Genomic DNA, 25,799 nt, shown 5'->3' with positions numbered 1-25,799 from the left:
TTACATTGGCGTACGTTCTTTCTTTTTTGAAGATGATACAAGAAAGTTCAACGGTCTTAGCTTGATTTCCGTACTAGCAAGAGAATATTTATGACCCAGCCAATCATGCCAGTTCACACCTATGGCGTTCTCGCTATGATTCCCTTTCAGATACATCCCATTAAGATTCGAATAATGGCAGCCACCATACCACCAGGCTCCTTTATACGTCTCGGCACAGTTACTGTCATGAACGTCATTATCTTTGTCCTTGGTGCTAAAACGCTTGCCATTGTGAGCTTTCGCGAAGGAATCTCCTGAAAAGAAAAAAAATGTTCTCAGTTAGGTACTTTGTATTATTGGCTTTGTAATCGAGTGAAAGCTTTTCACCTTTAATTCCATAATAGTATTGATTGCCTGATATATAGAGTGCTAGGGTAGGTTTATGATATTAATATAACATTGATTTACTGCATGGAATATAATATTAATATAGTACTCGAGTTGAAATGATTCATGTATTTCAAGAAGTACAGATAGTAGTCTTCTTTTCTTCCTGTTGTCTAGTCTGGATAACTTCTTATATGAACCCTGACATTTTACTGTAGTTCTAGAAAAACGGAAACCAGTGGATAACGTTCTGGATAATGCAATTCTTCCAGCAATGCGATAGTGTTACGGAACCACTCTATTTCTCTTTCAGCACGAAACTGTGCAATATAATATGGCAGTGTTACTGCGAAATGATTTAATAAAAAAAGTGGGAAAAACTTGACCGCTGCGCATTGCCAGAATTGCTTTTCAGAGCAACTGGTATGACGGGTGAACAAGACCAGACCGGTGCAGAGATCCACGACGCTAATAGACTCTGGTCACACTGAAGGAAGAATAGCCATCAAATACCAAACTCAATTAATATAACCTGGTGGAGAACAAATTTCGATAAACGTGATCACTGATAAAGGTGTGCCGATATTTGCTTCTATGTTGTATTCAGTTAAGGTTTCTCGGAAATACTGTGCTGTCCTAATACTTACTGCAATATAATGCATGCTGATATAAATTATAAATGCTGTATTATTTTGTTTCATTCAGCATATTGTACATTTATAAACAACTGAAAATTAAACGGGGAAAAAAAAGATAAAAGACTAATTGTTTTTCAAGAAATTTTTCTACTGCCAGATTTCGACATTTCGCCGGATGTTACGAAAATCATTTCTCATTTTCACTCGGAAGGAATACAGAAGTGATATGCAATCTTTGTGAATCCGGATATAAAAATTTATTAAGAAATTATCATTCACCACCTTTATTAAAAAGGGATCGGTCTGAATTCGACAACGATGGGTGATCTCAAGATTGTTATGAAGCAGGAACGATTCAATAAGCAGTAAACATAAATTTGTATTTATTTTCGACATCAGTATGTATACTTTTCGCGGAATAGTTCATCATTGACAGTGTAGATTGCAGGGAAGAAACTGGTCAAAATATTTCAATTCCTGAACCCAAACAAACGTCACAAACTGTACCGTGGACAGGGTGTAGCATAGAGGCACCCTGCCTCACGACGCCGCTTAATAGGGGAGCTCGTTCAGTCATATTGTGGTAGTCTCCGTATTACGGCAACAAGATAGTTTACAAATATATAGCGTTTAGTTTAGTTCATGTGCTTATTATATTTTAATAAAAGAATTCTAGTCATACATACTAAAACCAAACATTTTAGAACCCACTTATCAGATTAGTGTTTCTCAAAGTGTGGTACATCCACGGGGGTACGTACAAGGGCTTCAGGGGTTACGTGATAATTTTCGGCTATGTATCATTAAAGCACGGAATCATTATTAAGAAGTAAAAAAAAAAGAATTAATTTAAACGTAGATTTTCTTATATTTTTTTTCTTATAATCCATCAAGGGCGATATTTCATTATTTGCCTCAGGGCGCGATCTATCCTGGTGTCCTAAACTGACGTCACAAATTACATGGGTCTCAACATGTTTGCTATTCATGTTGGATAAACACACCCCAGCCATGGGGGAAATTGATCGTACCAACAAATTATCGTTCGTAGCATTCCTCAATCAGAAATCAGAAAATAGCATCACACAACATTTAATTATTCTCTAGACTGGATAAAATAAAATATAAAATATTCAAAATGAAAATAAAAATGGAAAAATAATCCTGAGCTCAACCAACGATGCTACTGTGTTCTAGGTGGATTGGTGGGAGTCACATCAAAAAAATTAGGCAACATTTTATAATCCCCCCCCCAAAAAAAAATTGCAAACATACCAATAAACAAATGAATAAATAAATAACTTCGCAGTTTCGAAGGAGTTATCTAACTGTTTGCAAGAATTAAACATCATTAAACATCCATTAGATGGAAGAAGACTTTGCTTTCGAATCTGTTATTCTAACATGTCTATTAAACATAGAAACTGAATTTTTTCTACCCAGCCAACTTGCTGTTTGAATGATATCTTGTTTTCTCTCTGTTTAAGTGGTGTGAATAATAATAATAATAATAATAATAATAATAATAATAATAATAATAATAATAATAATAATAATAATATTTTATTGCTAAAAATATTTTATTGATTGCTAAAATATTTATACATACAATAAACATCTTGTGTGACATTGCACCTCACCTTATAATTTTACAGAGTTCAGCACTAAGTGCTGCAATTCCTACATTGGATTTCTATTAAAAATTTTAATAATACTTTTTTGCCTTTATATTATGTATTTACAATACATGTTCTTCTAATATTAACAATGAAGATATAATTTTTTATTTTTTTATTTTTTTTTAAAGTTTCAGAAAGAGTGATTATACTGACAAATTTCTGCATTTGCTTATAAGGATTACTTGTAGATGAGTGAGGCAAGTTAATCCCACCTACTTCGAAGCTTGGGTTAGCATTTATGAAGAGAGTGGGATTTAGCTTTCACTATTTATGTTGTTGCTGCTGTTTGTGTATGGGATGTAGGCATTGGGAGCTAGTGATTTGTGATATGTATATTAGTGTTAATGGTTTCTTAACTTTGTTGGTATATTTTCCAGAGTTAGTTTTTTAATGTTCTGTAGTTATCTACGTGTTTTAACTTTCTTGGTAGGTTGTTGAGTTGCGTGGGTATCTGATGTGATCTCACAAAAGAACCGAATGAGTTGTTGAAGGGTTTGGGGATGTAGAGAGTTGTTGTAGGTCGTGTTGTAAGGTATGTGTCTCTGTTGTTTCGATAGGTGATGTTGAAGTAATTCCTTGTTAATGTCATGTAGTGTTTCAGGTTTTTAATTCTCAGAATTCTGTGTATCGCCATGTGCTTGTCGGATATTGGTTGTTGCGTGTAAGGTGTCCAGATCACTGTTGACACGATTTTCCTGTGTAATGTTTCTAATTTTGTTAGGTGGCTGTTTGATGTATTTGCATTGACTGTTATTCCGTATCTGAGTAGGGATTCGCAGATACCGTGATATAGGAGTTTTTTTATGTTGGGTGGAATAATGTCTTTAACTTGGGAGAGTTTTGTTGCGATGATTCGGAGTTTGGTATGTATGTATTCTATATGTTTTTTCCATTTAAGGTGGGAATCTATATAGAGACTGAAGTGTTTTGTGCGTGATACAGGTTTGATTTCGGAACATCGGCAGGTATTTTTGTTGTTAATGCAACGGTATGTGCGACAATGTATCGATAGTGATGCGGGGCGTATGATTCTTGGGTTGTGTATGATCAAAACTGTGTTTTGGTGCCGTTGATTAGAATTGCGTTTTGGTGGAAGTATGTTGTGATTTCGTTTAGGTCTTGTTGTGCTTTGCAGAGAGCTGTGTTAATGTCTGTGTGGATTGCTAGTAGTGCAGTGTCATCTGCGTATTGAAATATTTGACTTCTTATGGATATGTTATGAACATCGTTAATGTATATATTGAATAGAGTGGGTGATAATATGGCACCTTGAGGTACACCGTGTTTTATTTGTATACTCCGACTGTGACATGTACCTATTTTTGTTACTTTTGTTATGTTTGAGAGGTAGTTCTTGAACCATGTATGCAGTGTTCCTCTTATACCTATTGAGTATAGTTTGGTGAGTAGTATGTCATGTTCAAGTGTGTCAAATGCTTTGGTTAGGTCCAACAGTATAAGGACGGCGTACCTGTTTTTGTCGAGAGCTTTGTTTATTGTGTCGGCGATGTCTTCTAATAAAGTAATGGTGCTTTTTGTTTTCTGAAAGCCGTATTGGTTTTGTGAGATGATGTTGTACTTCTGTAAATAATTCTGTGGTCTGGTGTGTGTTATTTTTTCTAGAATTTTTGAGATGACTGGTAGTGTAGCTATTGGCCTTTAGTTCTGAATATCGTTTCTTTTGCCGTGTTTGTATATTGGCGTAATTACTGCAGTTTTTAGTTGTTGTGGAATAATTCCTGTGTCGAATATTATGTTCACGAGTTTCAAAAGTATTGGATTTATTTGTTCAAAGTGTGTTATAAGGTCTGCGAGTCTTATTTTGTTTATTCCTAGAGTGGTCTTTGGTTTTAGTTGTAGGATTGCTTCTTTCAGTTTTCCTGTTTTGTTATGGGTGGAAAATACATCGTTTGTTGTTGACTTTGTATCGGTAGTTTTTTACTGATCGTTGGTAGTTTGTCTTTTTTGAGTTGTGTGATGTTGTTTGTGAAAGCATGGTTGAATGAGTCTGCTAGTTCCTCTTGGTTTGTGTCCTGACCGAAGCTTTTTTACAATAAAATCTTCTGCTGAAGTTTTCTTTTTTTCGGGTTACTAATTCGTTGAGTGTAACCCATGTTTGCTTGCTGTTGTCGTTATATTCCTTGAATTTTTGGAAGTAGTAGCGTCTTTTTGCCCTACGAATTTTTGTTGTTAGTTTATTTCTTGTGTTTTTATATAAGGTTTGTAAATGTGTGTTACTGGGTGAGACTTTGTAAGTTTTTTCCATAGAGTTTCTTTTACAGTAATAGTATTTAGTAAGTCGTCATTTATCCATTGATTATTGTCTGTTTGTCGCCTCGTTTGTGTAGGTTTTGTTGCTTCTTTGTATATTTCTGTGAACTTTAGTTGAAAATTCTCGTATAATGTTACAGGATCGTTTATTTTAAGTAGGGAATTCCAGTCTATATTTTTTACTTGGTTATCGATAATGCTCTTTAGTATGATCGAGTTTTGTCGACTTTTGTGGTGGTGTGGGGGGGGGGGGTAGGAAACGTAATAAAACGAAGTTGAGACTAAGTAGTGATCGGCAATTTTTACGTTAATTACTCATGATGTATATGTATGGATGGGAGCCCGTATGCTGATATGATCAATGCATGATTGTGTTAGTGAGTTATTGAGTATTTCTTCTCTTGTTGGGAAGTTAATGGTAGGGTTTATGTTGTACTCACTTAGTATATCAAGATATGTGTTAGTGGTTGAGGAAGCGTGGTCAAGAGTATTTATGTTAATGTCTCCTATTAGGATTAACCTGTGTGTTGTACGCGGTTCGATGCCGCTTAACCATGTTTCTAACTCGCGAAGAAAACTGAGTGGATTATTATCTGGGGGTCTGTATATTGTGTTTATTGTGTATTTGATACTATTGTGGCTATTTGTGATTTCCAAAATTAGTGTTTCTGCATGTTCGAAGTGAGTTTGTTTTTCTGTCACATTGTATTTTCTTTTATAAATGCCACGATGCCACCTCCTCTTTTGTTTGGTCTACATAAGTTGTAGGTTTGATAATTATTTATGTTGTATGCGTAAATGTCTGTGTAGTTTATTGCAACTTCGGTCAGTATTAGCGCATCTATGTTTATCATAGTATAATTGAGCTGTGTTATCAATGTAAGCCAGTGTTTTTTTATACTTCTTATGTTTGTGTGAATGATAGTGAAATTGGTGTTGGTGGAAATGTTGTCTGACCATTTCTTCAAAGAGTCAAAGACTTGAAGTTTATGTTGTCTGACTGGATATGTTCGCCTATGTTTGAGATCTCCATTATATAGTTTTTAAATGAGTTCTAATCTTATTCTTAAGGATGTGAAAAGTTTGTGTTTTTTATTGGTAGGCTGTGTAAGTCGGATTCACTTGTAATTATGTATACTCGAGTGTTTTCATTCTTTCTCATAAATGTCTGAGAATTCTTTGTCCACAAAAACTTGAAGTTTTTCTCTGATTTTGTCTTTCTTGCTTGGAATAAAAGATTTTTGAAGTATGGAGTCCAGTGTTCCGTTATATAGATCGGTGTTGGGAGTTTCTTATCAGTTAGGATCGTTGTTGTCGGCCTTGTTTTCTTGCTTGCTGTAAGAATGGAGTCTGTCAGATTTCTGTTGGTAAAACGAGCGATTATTGATGGCGGTCTCTCTTTATTTTTTGTGGGCCTCGGTTGATATAGGTGATATCTGTGGTTGCGATTTGAATTCCAATTTTGCTGCCGATCAGTTGCATTATGTTGCTTAAGTCTTCTGTATTTTCTTTCGTTATTCTCTGAATTTGAAGTTCTTTTTTTCTTTCTTTTTGTAGCATGTGTTCCATTTGACCCTTGAGTGTGTTTACCTCTTTCCGCAATTCTTGATTTTCGCGTTGATAATAATAATAATAATAATAATAATAATAATAATAATAATAATGACAGTGGCAAGTTAAAAAAACGAAAAAAATGAAAAAAATATCATGCTTAAAAATATCAAAAATAACAACATGCTTTGCAATAAATCAGTAGCTCTCATCCCTTTCTTAGCAGCATTCATTCTCAGCATCTAAGGATGCCGTCCTGTCCTTTCCCCACCTCTCCATAAAATGTAAAATTCTATGAATTGAAATCCTGTACGAACCTTTCAAAGGTTGTAAGTCTCACTCATATCACCTTCCCCTTTCTCCTGTTTGGTAATGTCTGGTGTCAAATTCTCAATCTGTCTTCATAATCAGTATTCCACAAACCTGATATAATTTTAACACTCTCCTTTGCACATTCTCCACTGTATAACAATCACAAAGGAGACTAGGAGACCAGACCTCACGTGAGGTCTTATAAAGGCGTTGCAAAGAGGAAAAATTACATCCTTATCTTTACATGTGAAAGTTCGTTTCAGCATTGCAATAATCTTTTATGTTGTATTTACAAGTTTTACTATATGAACCCTGAACTTCAACTTGCTATCTACTTACACTCCAAAATTCCTCCCTAGCCTGATCACTTTCTGCAAGCATAATCCCACCAATATAATACGACATTGGATATCTAATCACAACAAAGTACATGACTTTGCATTTACTGACATTGAACTGATATCCAGTTTCACACGCCCACAAATCCATTAATTTACAGACTGAATAACAGTGGACGGAGCACTAATCCTTGTGGTGCGCCACTGGTTACCTTAAATCTTACACACTCACATCCCCCATATACGACATTTTGATACCTGTCACTCAGCTTTCCTGTCATATCCAAGCCCAAAGTTTATAATCCAATCCGATAATTTTCAATTTATGCAACAGTATCCCATGCTGCATTCTGTCAAAAGCCTTAGCAAAATCCAAAAGTATCATGGTGAATCCATTCACCTTGTCTAGTGGAAACATTATTACAGAACGTGAGCAAGTTCGTAAAACATAACTTTCCCCTAGTAAATCCATGCTGCTCATTGCAAAGTAGAGATTCACTGTCAATTTGCTGCATTTCTGAATGTGAGGAATAATCAATTTTTCCCAAATCTTCAACATCACTCCTGAGTAGTAATTGATCGATATTTGAACACATCGGTCTTTGCACTATCCTTCTGTAGTTTTTTTTTTATGTTGTGCCCATACATAAAAGGTTGATTGGTCAACCAATAGTACATTGGTACCGTGTATGGGTAGTAGGTTTGTAAAGGAAGAACTTGTTTACATTTGATGTAAATGACTGCAAAATGTATTCCTTGGAAAATACAGCAGGGATGAAGGAGGAGGGAAAAAACTTGTTCTGTTTGTTTCGAGGTATACTGTTAAGGGATGTTGAGAAGCAGCTGCACTTGTTCCAAAGAGCTTAGTACTGAGTGGAGGGATTATTCATGTTATTTCAGATGAAATATTTCTAGAATAGACATATTGAAGAAACCAAACGTCCGTGCGAAAGTGGGTGGGAGTGACTTGGTAAGAGATGGGTCATTAGTACGTCTAATTGCACTCCTCTGTATTGAGTCAAGCATTTTGAGGGAGCATTAAGGGCCCCCCACAAGTTGCGGATTTTGTCCCACTTCGCACTCTTATAATGCCAAAATACTCTTGTATGGGAGTGTCTGTATAAGCATTGCTGAGTGTCGGAGAAGATGAGCACTGGACTGTGGTTAGAATTGCCCAGGGGACTCACTACTTTCACTGTGTATTTTAGTGGTCATTGGTAAGGAAGATATCTAGGGTGTTTGTGGAGGGGTTTGCATTATCTGGTATTTTGATTCGCATCTGAAAGGGTTTTTTAAGGTCCTTAGTGATGGCAAATGTTTCAGCATCTCTGTCTGCAAGATCTGTACAACTGGAGGAAGAAGGCCAGTTAGTGTTGTGGATATTAAAATCTCCTAGGAGGATAATTTCGTTGTTGGGAGAGTCGGACTGGAGAAAGTCAACTTTTAATGAGAGGAAATTAAAAACCTCAGAGTGGTTGGCTGTATTACGGGAGCGATAGCGACAGCATGTGAATTTGACTGAGTTGGGAAGGGATATTATCATCGAAAGAAGGTCAAAGTTGAGCGATTCTAGGTTGGGTGCTCTCTGGCAAGGCCCACCCTTGTATCAAAAGAAGTTAAAGTGTGTGTAGTTTGGAAGGTCGAGATGAATAATGCTGGGGAGAGGTGAGATTTGAGTATCTGCCAGAAACGGTATGTGGAGTTTCGTAGACTGAAGGTGTAGTGGACACTATTAAGATTGGAGTTTGAGCCATGGATGTTGGTGTAGTGGATATGCAAGGTTCTGTGATGCATATATTTGACCGCAAGTCTTGCACATTTCCTATGCAGTGCCTGCATACTGCTCTCCGTGTTCGTTACTAGTGGAGTTCACTTGATTTTTGCACCAGTTTGACTTGCTTGTAGCCGATGATCCAACTGGGATCACCATTTTGACGTTTTTCTTCAGGTTCTCTTCTAAGCTGGCGAACTTGTTCCCTCTGTGCAAACTTTAGGTCTGGTCTAGCACGTAAGAGCGAGTATGAGCAAGTGCCTTTGAACTTGTTGTTCATCGCTCATATTAATTTAGCTGTGCTTGTCGGAGTGTCACAAGTCACTTTTAAGAGGAGAGGAAAGTTCTTTCGTCCTTTCGTTTATTTATAGGCCCAAAACGATGTCACTTGAAGTTATTTTTAGAATCGATATTACATTCTTCAATTTTCCGTTTTCCATCAGAAAGTTCAAGATTACAGTGTTGAATTTTTTTTGTATTTCGCCTCCATCATATCGTATACTGTTGATGCGATTAGGTCGCGGAGTTCATTCCTGGGTAAAGATGAGCTGCAGCTGCACTGGTAATCAATTTATTAGAGCTCAGCTTTCAATGCGCGTTTTTCTGAAGTAAACGTTTTGTTCAAAGCAATGTGCTGTTCGAGGTATTCGACACGTTTACCATGTTCAGAAGTTGTTTTACCAAAAAGAGGCACAGAGAACAGAAAAATGGCGGGTTACATTCAATAAATAGCTGTTGAACAGATTTGTCTATTTTGGAGCACGAAGCGTGCAGCCAGTGGTAACACAACTTATAGAATAAACTCTTTTTTTTCTATCTATGACACCAGTTTTACATCTGCGGCACGTAAAGGGTTTGTCGACGGAAATCGACGGTACTGATCTGCGGAGTCACGGAATGTTCGTTTGCCCTCGGCTTTTGTTGTTGCCGCCATCTTTGCTGCTTAAGGTAAGCATAGTGGGCGCTTACACGTTGCTGATTTAGAATTGGAAAGAAAGCTGCTTTAATGCACTATAAGTACTTACCGGTTGTGCAATAGTAATCTACTCATCAGTACCTGCTGTGATGATTTCGGTTCGACGATCAAATTCGCGGAAAAATACTCACAATAACGATACAATGCGGGAGCACAGCTTTAGTGTAGCTTATTCATTGACATCACCTGGTGGCCCAGGAGATATCCATGAATAAGGTGAAAGAATATATGGTAATGGGATTACCAGACATGCTTTCCTTTCCACTAGAATCTTCACTGTTCTGAGCCTCATATTAAACAGCTTGGTAAGGAATAGCCAGTTCAGCTGAATACGCTTTTAGCACCGGTGCTGATATTGCATCACTCCCTATTGTTGAATTCTTCTTATTTATTTTGTGCAACAGCTCGAATACCACGTCTTCATACTCCCGAGATCCTCCAGAGGAAGAAGCAGTTGACTCAATGTTGCATACACTATTTGGCAGCTTTTAACAAAATGGGCATTCATTAGTTGGAAAACCTCTTTTGCATCTGTAATCCTCACACCATCTGCATTCAGAAGAGTTATTCTATCATTTTTTCTTTTACTTGCAGCATATCAATAGAATTCTTGACGGATGACTTTTGTTTATACAGTCAGTTTCATTTCATATTCAGAAAAATTCATTAAAAAACTTAATGTCTGCTTATTTTGTATATAGGATACAACGAAATAGACAAGTGCCGGAAATGGACGTCATTAATACAGTAATGAAAGGTGATAGAATTAATAACAAAAAAATGAAGTTGTACGATAATGTGTTAAAATTGTTGGATTAATTTCACCATTCTGAACGAATACACTCATGTTCACTCATACCATACCTGCATTTCCTCTATAACCATCAACGTGCAATTTATAATCGTTTGCTTCATCGTCAATCCAAAAGTTGTCATAAACTGCATATCGATGCTGTCCAGTGAAATCATTCATGTCAATCCGGATAGAGTTTGGCTTTTGGATGGAAACAGCATGAATTTTGTCATTACCTACAAGAAAATAAATCTTTAGAAATATTCAGGATAATTTATATAAAATGGATTGAAAACTATGCAAACAAATTTAATATCCTTCCAGAATAATTTGGTTAATTTCAACTCACTTGGAAAAAAAGTGTTTCCCACATAACAACTTTGAGGTTTAGAAATCAGTTTAACTGGTAGATTATTGATAATTTGAATAACTATAATACTACAAATTAATATTATAATTTATTAATACGTACCCAACCAAAAATCTTGATCTATAATTCCAAATCCAACTTTGTACTCTTGCCATCCTTTAAAAAAGTAATCTTTTTCTCTTCCAAAATCGCCTCTTCTTTGAATAACCTGAAAATAAAAATTAGCCTTTCTTAGTTGGTTAGCTAACGCATTTTTATTCCCATATAGGGAATAGGCGAGGCCTTTTAGCCCTATCTAACTCTTGGAGACTGAGTGGGCAGTTCAATCTCCACTGGTGCCCAATCAGAGATAGTACGGCACAACAACAAGTGCCGCCATCTAGTCGTCCCTAACCCTAACATTATATTTTAATATCTGAAATAGAGTGGGTTCGGTTTTTTTTTTTTTTTTTTGAGATTACCGGACGAAAAACCCAAGTTTCAGGAGACAAAACTCGCTTGCCCGTGCCAGATATCGTATAATAGTGATTGTGATTTTTTATCGAATAACACAATCACTATTATTCAGTGACTTTCAATGAATTTCAAGGAATGGTGGTTTTTCATTTAAAAATCACAATTCATTGAAACTACAAATAATTGAATGAACAGTTCATCAAAAAATGAATTATAAGGCACGTAAAGTGACGTCTCTCTCTCTCTCTCTTATATATATATATATATATATATATATATATATATATATATATATATATATACACACACACACACACACAGAGCTGGCGCTAGGGTCTTTGTCGCCTCGCCCGCATGCAATTTCTATCTAAGCGCCACTGTAACGATCCGGGCGTGTGTAGTTCTTTTACGATAATAAAAATTTAAATTATTTTAAATTTCTTAAATAAATTTTGACAGAACAGTCACATGTTGGTTCGCTAAATATAACGAACCGGAGGTGTTGACTAGGCAGGATAATCGTTAAAAAACCGAATATTCAAAAAATTCTCAAAAGTTAATGCAAATTTTGATAAAGCCACCTCACTTTAATCGTTGAATATAATGATACAGGGATTATAGCCTTCTCACCAACCCGAATCGCTAAGAAAATTAAATTGAATTTTAATTAAAGTTAAAATTTTTTTGAACTAAAGTTTAAAACATTCTTGCATTTTACAAGTTATTAAGAATTTAGTAACTTGTAAAAATTTTTAATAATTTTTTATAAGTGGAACTATCTTTTAGGAAAATAAAAGAAACTCAAGATAGATGAGAAAATAAGAAAATAATTCAGAAATAATTAGAACATTTAATATAAGTTTAAATTAAATTTAATATGTACATCCCCTATACCCATCTACAAGGGTAAAGGGGATGCACAAGACTGTAAAAATTACAGAGGAATAAAGTTGATGTCCCACACAATGAAAATCCTAGAAAGGGTTCTTGATGGAAGATTGAGGAAGGAGGTGGAGATTGCAAAGAAACAATTTGGCTTCATGCCTGGTAGATCAACAACAGATGCTATCTTTGGGTTACGGCAGATGATGGAAAAGTTTCAAGAGAAACAACGGGAGCTACATCTGGCATTTATTGATCTGGAGAAAGCATACGATAGAGTGCCAAAGATAGCATCTGTTGTTGATCTACCAGCCTAGAGGTGTCTGAGGGAGAAGAAGGTTCCGGAGAAATATGTCAGGTTGGTGCGGGAGATCTACAGAAATGTGAAGACAAGTGTTCGGACCTGTCTGGGACAGACAGAAAGTTTTCAAGTAACAGTTTGCTTGCATCAAGGGTCAGCATTATGTCCGTTTCTGTTTAACATTGTGATGGAGGAGGTGAGAGAAGACACGCCTTGGACAATCTTGTATGCAGATGACATTTTGCTGTGTGCGGATTCGAGAGAAGAAATGGCAGCTAAACTGGAAAGACGGAGGAAAGTACTGGAAGAGAGAGGTATGAGACTGAGCAGAAGTAAGACAGAGTATATGTGTTGCGCAGTGGGCGGTGGCCAGGAGTCAGACCTGGAGCTGGAAGGAAATGTCATCAGGAAGGTGAGAGACTTTAGATACTTAGGTTCGACAGTGGAAGAAGATGGAGAAGGTGAGAAGGAAGTGGGATGCAGGATACAAGCAGGTTGGAGGAACTGGAGGGAGATGGCTGGAGTGTTATGTGATAAGAGGGTGCCGATCAATCTGAAAGGCAAAATTTATAGGACAGTAGTGAGGCCAGCTATGACATATGCTATAGAAACTGTGGCCTTGAGGAAAAATAACATCAGCAGGATGGAAGTAGCAGAGATGAGAATGCTTAGGTGGATGTGGGTGTGACCAGAAAGGATCGTCTGAGAAATGACTATGTAAGGGGAACAGTGAAAGTTACGAACTTAGGAGCGAAGATACAGGAGGCAAGGTTGAGATGGTTTGGTCATATGATGAGGAGGGAGGACGAATATGTGAGAAGAAGGGTCATGCAGATGGATTTGCAAGGAAGGAGGAAGTGTGGGCGGCCAAAGAAGAGATGGAGGGAGTTGGTAGAAGAAGACTTGAGGATGAAGAACTTGGATGTGGTTACAGCCCAAGAGAGGAGGATGTGGAGGCGACTCATCATCAACAGTGACCCCACTTAAGTGGGAGAAGCTGCAGAAGAAGAAGAAGAAGAAGAAGAATATAAATATTCAAAAAAAACAAAATAACAGAAAATAAATTAAATTACATAAATATACTTAAATTTTTTTAGTTAATATTTTAGGGTTTTTGATTTCATATTCACAAAATTAGAAAAAATGGTCTTAACGTCTAATTCCGCACATATATCATTTTCAATAGCTATTACCGCCAACCTAACAAACCTTTTTTGTGACATACTTGTTCTTAAGTAGGTTTTAATCAATTTCAACTTGGAAAAGGAACGTTCACCGCTCGCTACACTAACAGGTACGGTTAATAGTATTCTTAAAGCAATTGAAAAGTTAGGGAAAGATAAATTATTGGATACAATAAAATTTCGAATATCGAAAGGGTTTTGAATATTTAAATTATCCTTCCGAAAAATATCCCGTAAAGCATATAACTCGTCATATATAATAGTTCTATTGCATTTACGTCTTTATTGTCGCCGTCCTTCAAGAGAATCTCTAAATTGTCACGCTTTTTTCGTAAACCTTCGTTATTAATTTATAGTAATCTATACAAAAAATTGAAATTCGTTCTATTAACGACACATTGCAACGTCTAGAAGTGTATAAAACACATTCACTCCAAATTTATCTTCTGGTGATTGTGGCGTTTCGTCGTAAAGCTCGTAGTCAAATTACCGTGTCTTCTTTCGTCGTCGAACTTCAGTACCAGTTTTAAATTCTTGTTCTCCATCCACCTCTTCACTCAGTTTTTTTGCCGTTTTTAGAACTTCTTTAAAATTTGTATCTGATCGATACTCTTGTAAGAATATTTTTAAGTTTTCGATAGATTCTAATGCAAGTGTAATATTCATATTTTTGTCTTGAAGCATTTTACTCACAGCGTTTATTCTGTTAAGTAAATCATGCCAAATTATAAGAGAGCAAATAAATTTGTGGTCCTTAATTTTAGCACATAATATTTGTGCTTCATGCTGTTTCTTTATTAAAATGTTTATTATTTAAAATTTCAAAAAGTGCATCGTAAATTTCTCTTAACTGATATCGTAGAGGGCGGAATGCATTAATTTTACTTTCCCATCGCGTTTCTGATGTTAAATTTCAATGTTAAATTTTTACGAATTTTTAAAAGGATTGCCCAACGTTTGTAAGAGAATGAAAAGAAATTTTATATTTCTTGAATAATTGCAAAGAAACTAACTGTATCTGCATTCGATTTGGCTGCATCGTTAATGATTAAATTTAGAGTATGAGCAGCACATGGCACGTAAAAAGCACGAGGATTTTTGTTCGAAAGCAAATTTTGGAGCCCATATTTTTTCCCTTTCATATTTGCCCCATTGTCATACCCTCGACATCGCATGTCTTCAATGGGAATGTTCCATTTTTCCAGTTGTTCCATTATTGTTGGACACGAACCACGTCCTGTGGAATCTGATATATCTGCAAAACCTAAAACGTTTTCCCTGATCTTGACAATTCCATTGTCACAGGAAACAAAGCGAATAATAATGGTCATTTGTTCTGTTTTACTTGCATCAGGTGTGCAGTCTAAAATTATGGAATAATATTTAGATTTTCGAATTGATAATAAAATTGTATCCCTGATTGCGTTACTTAAAGTTTCCAATATTTCATTTTGACTGTCTTCACTCAAATAGTGTACTCTATTGTTTCGTTGTAGGGCCCTTTCAACATGATTTTCCATAACGGGATCAAACTTCGCAAACAGTTCGACTAATTTTAAAAAATTGCCATTATTCCTTTCATATAATTTATCAGATGATCCGCGAAAAGCTAAATTTTGGCTACCAAGGTATTTTATAATTTCAATCAAGCGTTCTAAAACACTCGTCCAATGTTTCTTTTCCATTTCATGCATGCTTCGAGTCTGGAAATCAAGAGTAGTTTTTTTTTTTTTTTAAATTTTTATCAACTTCCTTCCATTTTAAGAAATTTTTATGTGAGTTAAACTAGTCTCATGTCTATGTAAAGTTCTACTACGTTTCTCCAGTCGTTATAACCTTCTACAAGACTACTTGATTCAGTAGGTGCGAAAAGTTTGCAACAAAAGCAAAACACAGATTTTTAAAGTTTCGGAATAAATGAGCCATGTTCTTGGCACGAGCTCCGCGTTTTCCATTTTTCTATTATAATACGTGTCGCCAAATGTATGACCATATGTATCTCTGGGATATATTATATTTTTCTTTTGAACAGGCCCCATTTTAATTAAACCAAGTCGTAATTTTTCATCAATATTTTCCCATTCATCTGAATCTTCTAAATTTACGGAGACTAACAACGTGTTACTTTCGTGGTCAACTACAACTAAATTTTCTCTTAACTGTTTTTCACTTAAATCATGCGTCTTGTTATCTTGTTCAATAGTTGCAATAGTACTTTCATGAAAACTGGATGATGTGCGCAGTTCGTCAACTCTGATTTCTGATATATCGAGTTGGTTACAATCTGCATCAGAATATTTTAATAAATTTATTAAGAGCCCCAGTTTGTTTCTTAATATCTGCTTCTTTCGCAGCATGATGCTTACGATTTTGTGCACCGGATAACTTTTGTTTAATTTTTGATTCCATTTCTATTTTATACCCACAAGAAATTATTGCACAACACGACACAGAATCTAAATAATAGTCCTCACTGCGTTACTGTCAGTAGCCTGAGATGCGTACCATATGACTGGTTAACTAGCAACAAATGTTTTGTACGAAAATTCGAACAAAACATTTAGATAGACTGCAGTAGACACAACATTCTGCAGACATTCTCGCTGCAAAATTGTAAACAGCCGGCTGATCAAAGAAGCGGCAATATACAATTTTCTTAAATTTTTATTCGGTGTATCCGGCCTTATTTATTTTAATATTGATCATTCTAAGAATTTTTTGTTTTTATTATAAAAATTTTCTTTCTTAAAAATGAACTTATGAACCGTTCCCCGGCGGCGGCGTTCCCCGTCTTAGCGACGCTCGCATGCACCGCATGCTCTGTATGCCCGCTTCCGTCGGCCCTGTATAGCATATTTAATGGCTGTGCTTAAGTTACCTGCTGTTATAGATTAAGCGGCTAAAGCTGTGATGGGTTAAGTATATTATATCTGTAAATCGTGTGTGTTCGCCTCATTATCTGTAAATTGTGTTCATCAGATGGTCAGTGTTTACTGGATGAAAAACTCGATTTTTCAGGAGAGAAAATCCCCCTTGCCAATTCCTATGATACTCAGGAATTAAGGCTATAAAGACTTCCTCTCCCTAACTATATCACTTCCCATGATCTTCATATGCAACAGCTTTATTAACAGTTCAGTTATTAATCTAAATTAATGGTTTCAATAATTAACACTGGACCTATTTCTTGTTAAAATTATATGACATATATGGTTCGTTTTCTACACCGGGATTTCAATTAAACAAAAATTTAATGATATTTTATTGCTCATAAATTATTTATTTACAACACGTATTAATCTATTTTATTAATATTCCATTAATCTATAAAATTTTCGATTTAATGCATTTAACAGCTCTTCGGATTTGCTTTTTTTTTTTTTTTTTTTTTTTTCTCGGTTGAGATGTATGTACCAGCTTACATCATCGGAGATTTTAGTCAGCTTATCTGAAGATGACATCGGTTACTTATTATTTTATCTTTATTATTTGGTTTGATTGGTGTGTTGGAAAAAGACTGACGCTTAATAGATCTCATGATTAGCATAGACGTAGGATAGGAAATTCTCACTCATATAAAAACAAACAGACGAATTTTAAGAAATGCCATGACACGTCACTGAACTAAAAAGAATGAACTGACATAGCAAGATTAGTCACATAATAATAATAATAATAATAATAATAATGATAATAATAATAATAATAATAATACCTCCAAAGAGTGCAAGGATTCATCCCTGGAGGGCACGCTACTCTACTTGAACACATCTTACCGTCTCCAATATTACCTAATTCGCTCACTACACATTACTACAATCAGCGCTGTCTGCCGCCCACAAACAACAATAATTTTGTCTGTAAATTGCGTGTGTTCTGATGACTGATTTGCCTGTACGCGGGATGAAAAACTCGAAGTTTTTAGTTTTTCAAGGATAATTATATAGGGTTCGCAGTGAAATCGATACGAACAATACAACCTACTCGATACACTTGTAGAACGATCTCTTTTTTGAGGATTTAAATAATCGAGAAACTTGAAAGACATTCATGCATGTCAAATGTGCCTATTGAAGTGATTTCGTTTCGTGCTCAAACGAGTCATTAGTCTATCATTTTGAATTAAGAGACTGATTAATTTTGAAATAATTTATAAAAAAAAATGAAGCAAACAGGCATTACATGACATCAAATTTCTAAGTCTTATCTCCTAAAGAAAAGAAAAGAAAAGAAAAGAAAAGGAAACATTACATACATTTTCGATATAAACAAATGCTGCATACCCATTATTTATTATTTTAATTATTTAAAAAACCATCTAGCGATCAGCACTGTTTAATTTTTTCAATTTTTTAAATAGTGTTTTAATAGAGAATAGACACCCAAAAAGTATAGAAAAAAAAGAAAATCAGCTTTATTTGATGTTCAGACCTCTATTTCAAAAACAGAAGAATCTGTGATATCAAGCAGTCTGGTTTTTTTTCTGATTTTTCGAAAGAATACTTTTAAAGTTCGAATTTAGCATCAGTCATTGATACTAAAAATGTTTTCACAAGTTCGTTATAAAGAACGTTTGAAAACATAACTGATGACCTAACGATACTACATCAATCTACCTCCTTTTCCAACTGGGAATCAACCTTGAACACAGAACTAAACATCCTGAAGAGTACTTCAAGCAGTGGAACTTGAAGCCGAATCCAACAAAATCTGTGTCCTCAGTATTTCACCTAAACAATGCAGAGGCGAATCGACATCTCAACTTTTCTTTCTGTGGAAAAATGGTAGGATACCTACAAAAGGCACGTCACCAACCTGTCGAACAAAATTAAAACGAGAAACAATATCATTTCAAGGTTGCAATAACAACCTACGTTTGTGGTGCAGAAGTGCTAAGGTTGTCTACACTAGCCCTCGCATTCTCTGCAGCAGAATATTGTGCCCCTGTCTGGGAAAGAAGTGCACACAAACACGCACACTAACATTATAGACACCCAGCTCAAAATTAGTGGGACAGCAGTGAGCAGCACTCCTCGCTCCTGGGTGCTGCTCACTGTCCTATCTAACATTGCCCCACCAAACCTACGGAGAAGAAAAGCCTCGATTAAAGAATTTAATAAAGCAATGAGCAACGCACTCCTTCCCTGCACCAGACTCAACTAAATCCAGCTAGTCTTCGGCTAAAGTCTAGAAAGCCTTTCTAGTCCATGGACGAACTGTCTTCAGCTGCCCTGCCATCAACACCTGATATGGAGAGAGGATACTGTTCCAACAATCTCCCAACAAACGGCTTCCTGGTAGAAGTCCCTGTGTTCTGAAGCCTCGTTTGCTCTTCTTAGGAAGATTTGGTCAACAATCCACAGGATTAGAACTAACCAGGACAGATGTGGCAATCTGCTACATAAATGGAGGCTGTTAGATCACTCTTATTGTGATTGTTCTCCCGTGGCTCAGACGATTACTCATATTGCGAACGACTGCCCAAGGCGCCAATTTCAAGGTGGTGGCCTACAGGACATCCACAAGGTGACGGAATATATGAACGGAATAATTAAATAAATTAAAGAGAAGATCCCTTTGACAATTCACTCACTCTAATGATTGTCTTTATACAATCCTACTATTTACTTTCGGAATTTAAGAAGATACAACTTCGAAAATTTCTTAAATGATTTCGATTAAAAACTGTTTTAACTGACAACCAACAACATATAATGAAACCCAGGTCTTAAATAGTATATCCTAATATAAGTTTTTTTTTCAGTAAGGACTACATTAAATTATTTAAATCACAAATTTTGAAATTATAATTTTTTTTGATTCAAAACAGCGTTTTTCGTTTCAATTTTTTATTTCAGAAATTCGAATTCATATATCTAAAAATTTTACTTACTGTCCACCCTCCGCCATCGGTGTCCATATCACAATACACGTCGAAGTTGTTCTCCGTTATTGCTCTGTTCTTTGGCCATATTCTGTGGATCCCACTGCTAGTCTCACCCTGTTGGTATATTTCTGCACAGTCGATTGGCTTGCTGTGGTCGTGACTTTCAGCTGTGAGCATTTTGCAGTGAGACTTAGAACATTGGATAATTATATAACACATGAATAGTAATATTTTTAAATTAGAAGAGTTTTGCAGGAATTTTTTAGAAAATTTCTAAATAGAACAGGCATTGAGATAAAATCACAATATATGATTTCAAAATGATTTGAAATATGCAAAAAAAATTATGTATTATTTTGAGTGAACTTATCTTAAAAAATTGAAATAAACTTTATAAAATATTATTTATTTCATGAAAAAATCGTCAATTAACCATCATTTAAAAATCGTATATATATTTATGAAACATATTTAAAACACCTAATTTTATCAATAATAAAATTATTAGTTTATTTAGAGTTGTGAAACGTGTTTGTTATCAAAGTTGACACTGTTAACCGCATTTAGAAAAATTATAAATACAGTATAGCAAAAAGAGATAATTGTGAACATAAAATCTAATTTAAAATATCAAATTGAAAATATCATCAACAATTATGATAAATTTGCATATGTTCAAAGGACATTAACTCCTGCTTAGCAATTACTGCTCCGAAATATCAGGCAGGATTCATGTAACTCAAACGTTGGTGTCGTTAGTTATTTACATCCATCTCCACGTTCATAATTCAATGAATCAATTCTTTCTGTCTTTTTTCTTAATACTCCAACTTTCGCTTCCATATATGAGTATGACTATTGTAACAGATTTCTAAATTTCGTGCCTTTACTAACATCTCTGTCTCTCATAATTTTTTTTTAACTTTAGCACAATTCTCCCTACATTGTATAGTTATCCTATCCTTTTAATTTCATCTTCATATTGACCATAACGTCTTATGGCTGGAAGACTGCAAATCTTAAATTTAAACCACTGCTGTCTTATCTCCTTCGATTACCAATCTGCCTCATGTTAGTACTAACGAAGCTCTGCAGCAGTCTATTCTCTTAAATCATTCTTAATTTCTGTAAGATTTTCATCAAAATCAACCAATCGTATAACATATTCTCTGTACATACTGAAAAGATATCACTAGCAATATACATATACCACACACTGAATTAGAAACTGGTATTTAATACCGTAGTACTGATCCTCCATAGCTCAATCAATGTGGACGAAGCCCTTTGAAAGGAAAGATCTGGGTTTGATTCCCGTCTGTGACGTGAGGAACCATTATTTCGTCTCTTTCGAAAGGTGAGTGAGTTAGCCGGTCTCATTCGACAATTGGGGGTTTTTTCACACGAAAACTCTGGGATTTCGTCCCCCAGAACAGCCAAACCGGCCCCGTGAACACACACACACACACGGACTCTAGTCAGAAATACTGCCCTTAGGGGATACAGCAAGGAGTGGCGCCCCAGTTGCATTAATTAATTGTAAGACATCTCGCCAGGGATCGGACTCAACCCGTTGTAGGATAGAACCTGTTGAGTCCACCCAGGACTTCCTTTAGCGAAACTCAGAACATTGCGGTTTGGTATAGATTCCACAAGAATTGCATCTACGTCTACACCATACCAGGCATTCCCCAGACAGTCCGTTTACTGAGCAGATTTAAGAATTTTTCTTCCACATATGTTTTATTAACATGTGCTATATGTCCTCAATACTTTCTCAATGTGGGCAGTCACTACCAATCCCAGATCTGAACCGGACTTTGTGGTGACCGCTGCTGAACAGTTCTTGAGCGATGGGCAGGAAGATTATCGTCCATGCAACAACCACCACCTGTTGGATAAAAAGTAAATAGTGCAGAACGGACTTGATCGTCAACAATCTTCAGGTATTGCTTGGAGGATACCAGACCTTTCAACAATATCAGGGGATCAGTTTGGTACCAACAGAACATACCCCACCACGAGATCGTTGAGTTGTGTTTACAAGGCAAACCAGCTTATAGCTTCATGGGGCTCCCCGCCAAAATCTCTACCTACTGTCGTTACAGAACAAGATGTGCAGTGACTCTTCACACCGTATGACTTTTTTTCAGTCTTACAGTGTCCATTCACGGTGTTCCTCACACCAGTGTAAACGAACTTTCCGTATAGGCATACCACTTCCAATACCGATCATCTTGAATTCTCTGCGCAGAGTTGGGTGAGATATGAATTAAAACAGCCGTCCTTAAATGCTTGGTCAATTTTTGCAGACAGTAAATTCTGTTTGTCAGATGACTGCGATTTCGTTCCTGACAGACTGTCTTGGAACCATATTTACACCTCTTAAACAACAAATGTGGGTTATTTTTTCACTAAATAAACACTCGGGATATTTCCCTTTTTCAGAAATCAGCCAGAAGATCTGCTGTTTTCTAAATCGTAACACCAGCCAGACGAGTACCCATTATAAGCCCTTTATCGATCTCCGAAAGATCTTTTGTTTTTCCCATTGTGATCAACACTATTGACGATTACTGGCTAGTAGCATTCTTAAAGATTTGCCTAGATATCGTTGGGTAAATTCTACCTTATACAATTGCCTACAACGCGAGGTGATGCACGCCACCAAGTGTTTTTGCATATATACTCTGCGTAAGCGATGTTTACTTATATCTCCATAAAAGCTTCCCCCTTTTCCCCAATCGGTGATTTTCAGTTCCTCCAAACATTTTTTTTACAGAATTTCTTTGTTGTCATACAGCCCACTGAGGGTATTAGATGCTCGAATATACGTAATATACTCATCATATTCTTCTTCCTTTGAGCGTTTATCCCGCATCTAATTCGTGTTGCATATGATGCGAGTTTTGTACATCCACATGCAAGTCGCATCAACCTCCCCCAACCGGCCTGTCATTGTGCGGGGATGTATTTTTTGACTGTACCAGAGTGTGTTCACTGGGCCGGTTTGCCTGTTCTCAGGAACGTAAAACGCGAGTTTCTGGAAGAAAACCCTCCACCTCCGTATCAGACCAGTTAAATAATCACCTTTTGTCGAAAGAGACCAAATAAAGAACAGTCCTCACGACATTGATGGGAATCGAACCAAGGTTTTTCCGACCAAAGGGCTTCGTCTATACCGACTGAGCTACAGAGGATGTACCCTCATCATATTCTACTCAGTTATAATCAAGGTAGTGAAACGCTTTCTTATAACAAATAAAACAGATGAATACTTCCTTACGAAATTCTTTTACTCTTTCCATAATCCACTCCTTATCTTTGCTTTTTGGTCTCTAGTTCCTCTACCTCTCCTTAAACCTGCTTATTCTGTTCATATTTTTTCAAGCTTTTTTGGAACACTTTAACGGTTATCCAAAAAGAGTAAGTGTGAAATTAAGGCAATAATTCTTTAGGCACTTTCACTTGGAATTAGTTTTTTTTTTTTTTTGAAAAGGAATGTGTTCTGATATTTCCCGGGCAACTATTCCTAAATCAATTGAGAGACTTCCGTAAAATACATTCGCCACTTTGTCCCTAGCAGTTCTCAAAACTGCCAAGCAGTTCTTCTATTGCCTATACGACTCCACTTTTCACTGTCCTTAGTTTCAAATCCTCCTTCACTATTAATATCTTTCTTGTTCATATCATCTACATACTCCTTCCTTCTTTTTTTTTTACTTCTAATGGCAACTTCTGTGGAAATGTCAACAGAGATTGCCATCACTTGTCCAACCAAATAAAAATTTTTATCGCTTTTCAGCCGCCACTGATATTGTCGGTTACAGAAACACAAACATTATGTCAATTTTGGTTCGGCTTTTAACATAATTTTCCCTTCTTTCACTCTGTTAATGAGAAAATGTGTTACGTAATAAAGAAGCACACCATAAGCAAAACATAAGTAATAATAATCCTTAAACAGCAATATAAAGTAGATATATATTTATTAAAAAATAATGAAATTATTACCTTTCAGCAGTATACTGTTTACCAAGTTAAAAGCTTCGTTGAATTTCTGGCGAGTGTCAGAAATATCACATTTTATTTCATCAGAACAACGAGCATCATAGCTCATAATTGTGACCATCAAAATAAGGAGACAAACGCTTTGCTGAATCATCTGAAAAATTAATTCTTTTCAATATTAATTCAACCGCAATATTGATATTCGCTTACGCGTGAATATTTCGTATACTTTGTGTAGGAATGTAATGCACTTCAACTGAAACTAATTTTAAATCTAGGTACAGTTTTTTTTAACATATCATGATATAACTGAATACGTATGATGCACTAAAACTACTTCCATTATCCATTCCATTATATAAACTCCGAAATAAATCCTGAAAACAAGGATGTAATAATTTAAAGCCTCATCTTGATAATGTAATACATTTTTCTTAATAAAAATATATATTCCTTAATAATAAGTCATTTTTGAAGTCATTTTGCCTCTTTATAAGGCTTTGATAAGAACACACCTGGATTATTGTGAGCAGATTTTGTCTTCGAGGTTCCAAGCTGGATAAAGAAGCTGTGGATCGGGTGCAAATAAGAGTTAAAAGATTATATCTGGATTATGGGATTTAGATGATGAGGACAGATTGCGAATATGTGGATTGCAGACACTGGATAACAGGAGAAACAGGGATGATATGACAGAGCACTATAAACTTTTGAATATGTGTTATAGGATATCAATTGATAAGATTTTTCGTTATATGGAAGGCGGGGGAGAACACGGGAGCATCCAAGGAGGTTACGTTTGTTCACAGTCAAGAAAGGGATAAGAACCAAGTTTTTCTCACATAGAGCAGTGAGTGAGTGGAATAATTTGCCCTTAGGGGGTAGTGGGTGCATCTAGTGTAAGGGAAGGTATTTAAGGGAAGGTATGATAGCTGTCTGGGTGATTTATAGATGATCAAGGCCTCCCTAGATGAGTCCTTGACTCCCTGGAGGTCTCAGATAATAATAATAATAATAATAATAATAATAATTTATATTTCTGTTAATAATCCTAAAGATATAAAACAAATTTTATTTAAATACTAAATTAGTTACTAAACCTTTTACAGAAATATCATTACTATAATAAATGCATACGTTTATAATTAAAGAAATATCCCCGGGTGGTTGCCGGGATAATAATAACTCTACTGCAGCCCATGCATTTGAAACGTAAGAGGCGACTAAATGGATACCCAGGGAGGGTAATGGATAGCAATGCTGTAGCCAATGAAGTTCTAACTGATGTTCGGCTCTTGCTGTTACCCTCCTGCATTGATCAGAGCTCATAGCTCAATAACACGCTATTCTTACATTGTCCTCTATAGATAACGGGAAATATGAAAAGCCTTCTTACTTCGTCCATCAAGCCAAAAAAAAAAAAAAATTAAAGTAATAACAGAAAATACAAGTACATTCATTTTAAACAGCATTTTAAAATATGATGTTTGTATTTCAGCGACTAAAAAAAACACAAAATATTTTAGTTATCACCGACCTTTAAACAACATCAAAGAACTGCATTCAGAGAACAAACGCTGATTTATTCAATAAATTAACTAGTATGACAAGCTAAATGGTTACATGATCTTTCCGAAATGTATATATGGTGTGTGTGTGTGTGTGTGTGTGTGTGTGTGTGTGTGTGTGTGTGTGTGTGTGTGTGTGTGTGTGTGTGTGTGTGTGTGTGTGTGTGTGTGTGTGTGTGTGTGTGTGTGTGTGTGTGTGTGTGTGTGTGTGTGTGTGAATATATATATACTCTCGTATACATCTACCCACCCACTACATGTAACTAATAGTGTTGTGGTTTTAAAAGTTACATGTCTTGTTTGTTGACAGATTTATAAGCTAGAAAGCGAGTTGATGGATTGAAAACAGGTTTACAAATGGATCAACTTACGAGACAACAACAATAATAGTTTATAACTAAAGTGATTTTTTGTAGTGCATCGCTGATTTCATGAAGTGAAC

At 35.8% G+C, this 25,799-nt stretch overlaps 1 protein-coding gene across 1 annotated transcript; it reads right to left on the bottom strand.

The window, feature by feature from the left end:
- LOC150103320 (techylectin-5A-like) lies at positions 1-25,424 on the bottom strand. The gene is made up of 6 exons (XM_090398446.1): positions 25,327-25,424; positions 23,793-23,943; positions 19,785-19,945; positions 11,171-11,276; positions 10,770-10,934; positions 1-296 (listed from the first exon to the last, which is right to left on the bottom strand). The coding sequence occupies exons 2-6, from the start codon at positions 23,941-23,943 to the stop codon at positions 1-3; spliced, it is 879 nt and encodes a 292-aa protein (XP_090254572.1). The 5' UTR covers positions 25,327-25,424.
- Positions 25,425-25,799: the final 375 nt, after the last annotated feature.

This window comes from Typopeltis vanoorti, chromosome 9 (genome assembly GCF_054136105.1).
Source record: "Typopeltis vanoorti isolate ZY-2024b chromosome 9, IOZ_Tvanoo_1.0, whole genome shotgun sequence".
Classification (NCBI taxonomy): domain Eukaryota; kingdom Metazoa; phylum Arthropoda; class Arachnida; order Uropygi; family Thelyphonidae; genus Typopeltis; species Typopeltis vanoorti.
The sequence above is the reverse complement of the archived record's forward strand: the minus strand, read 5'-3'. Positions and strand labels throughout refer to the sequence as shown.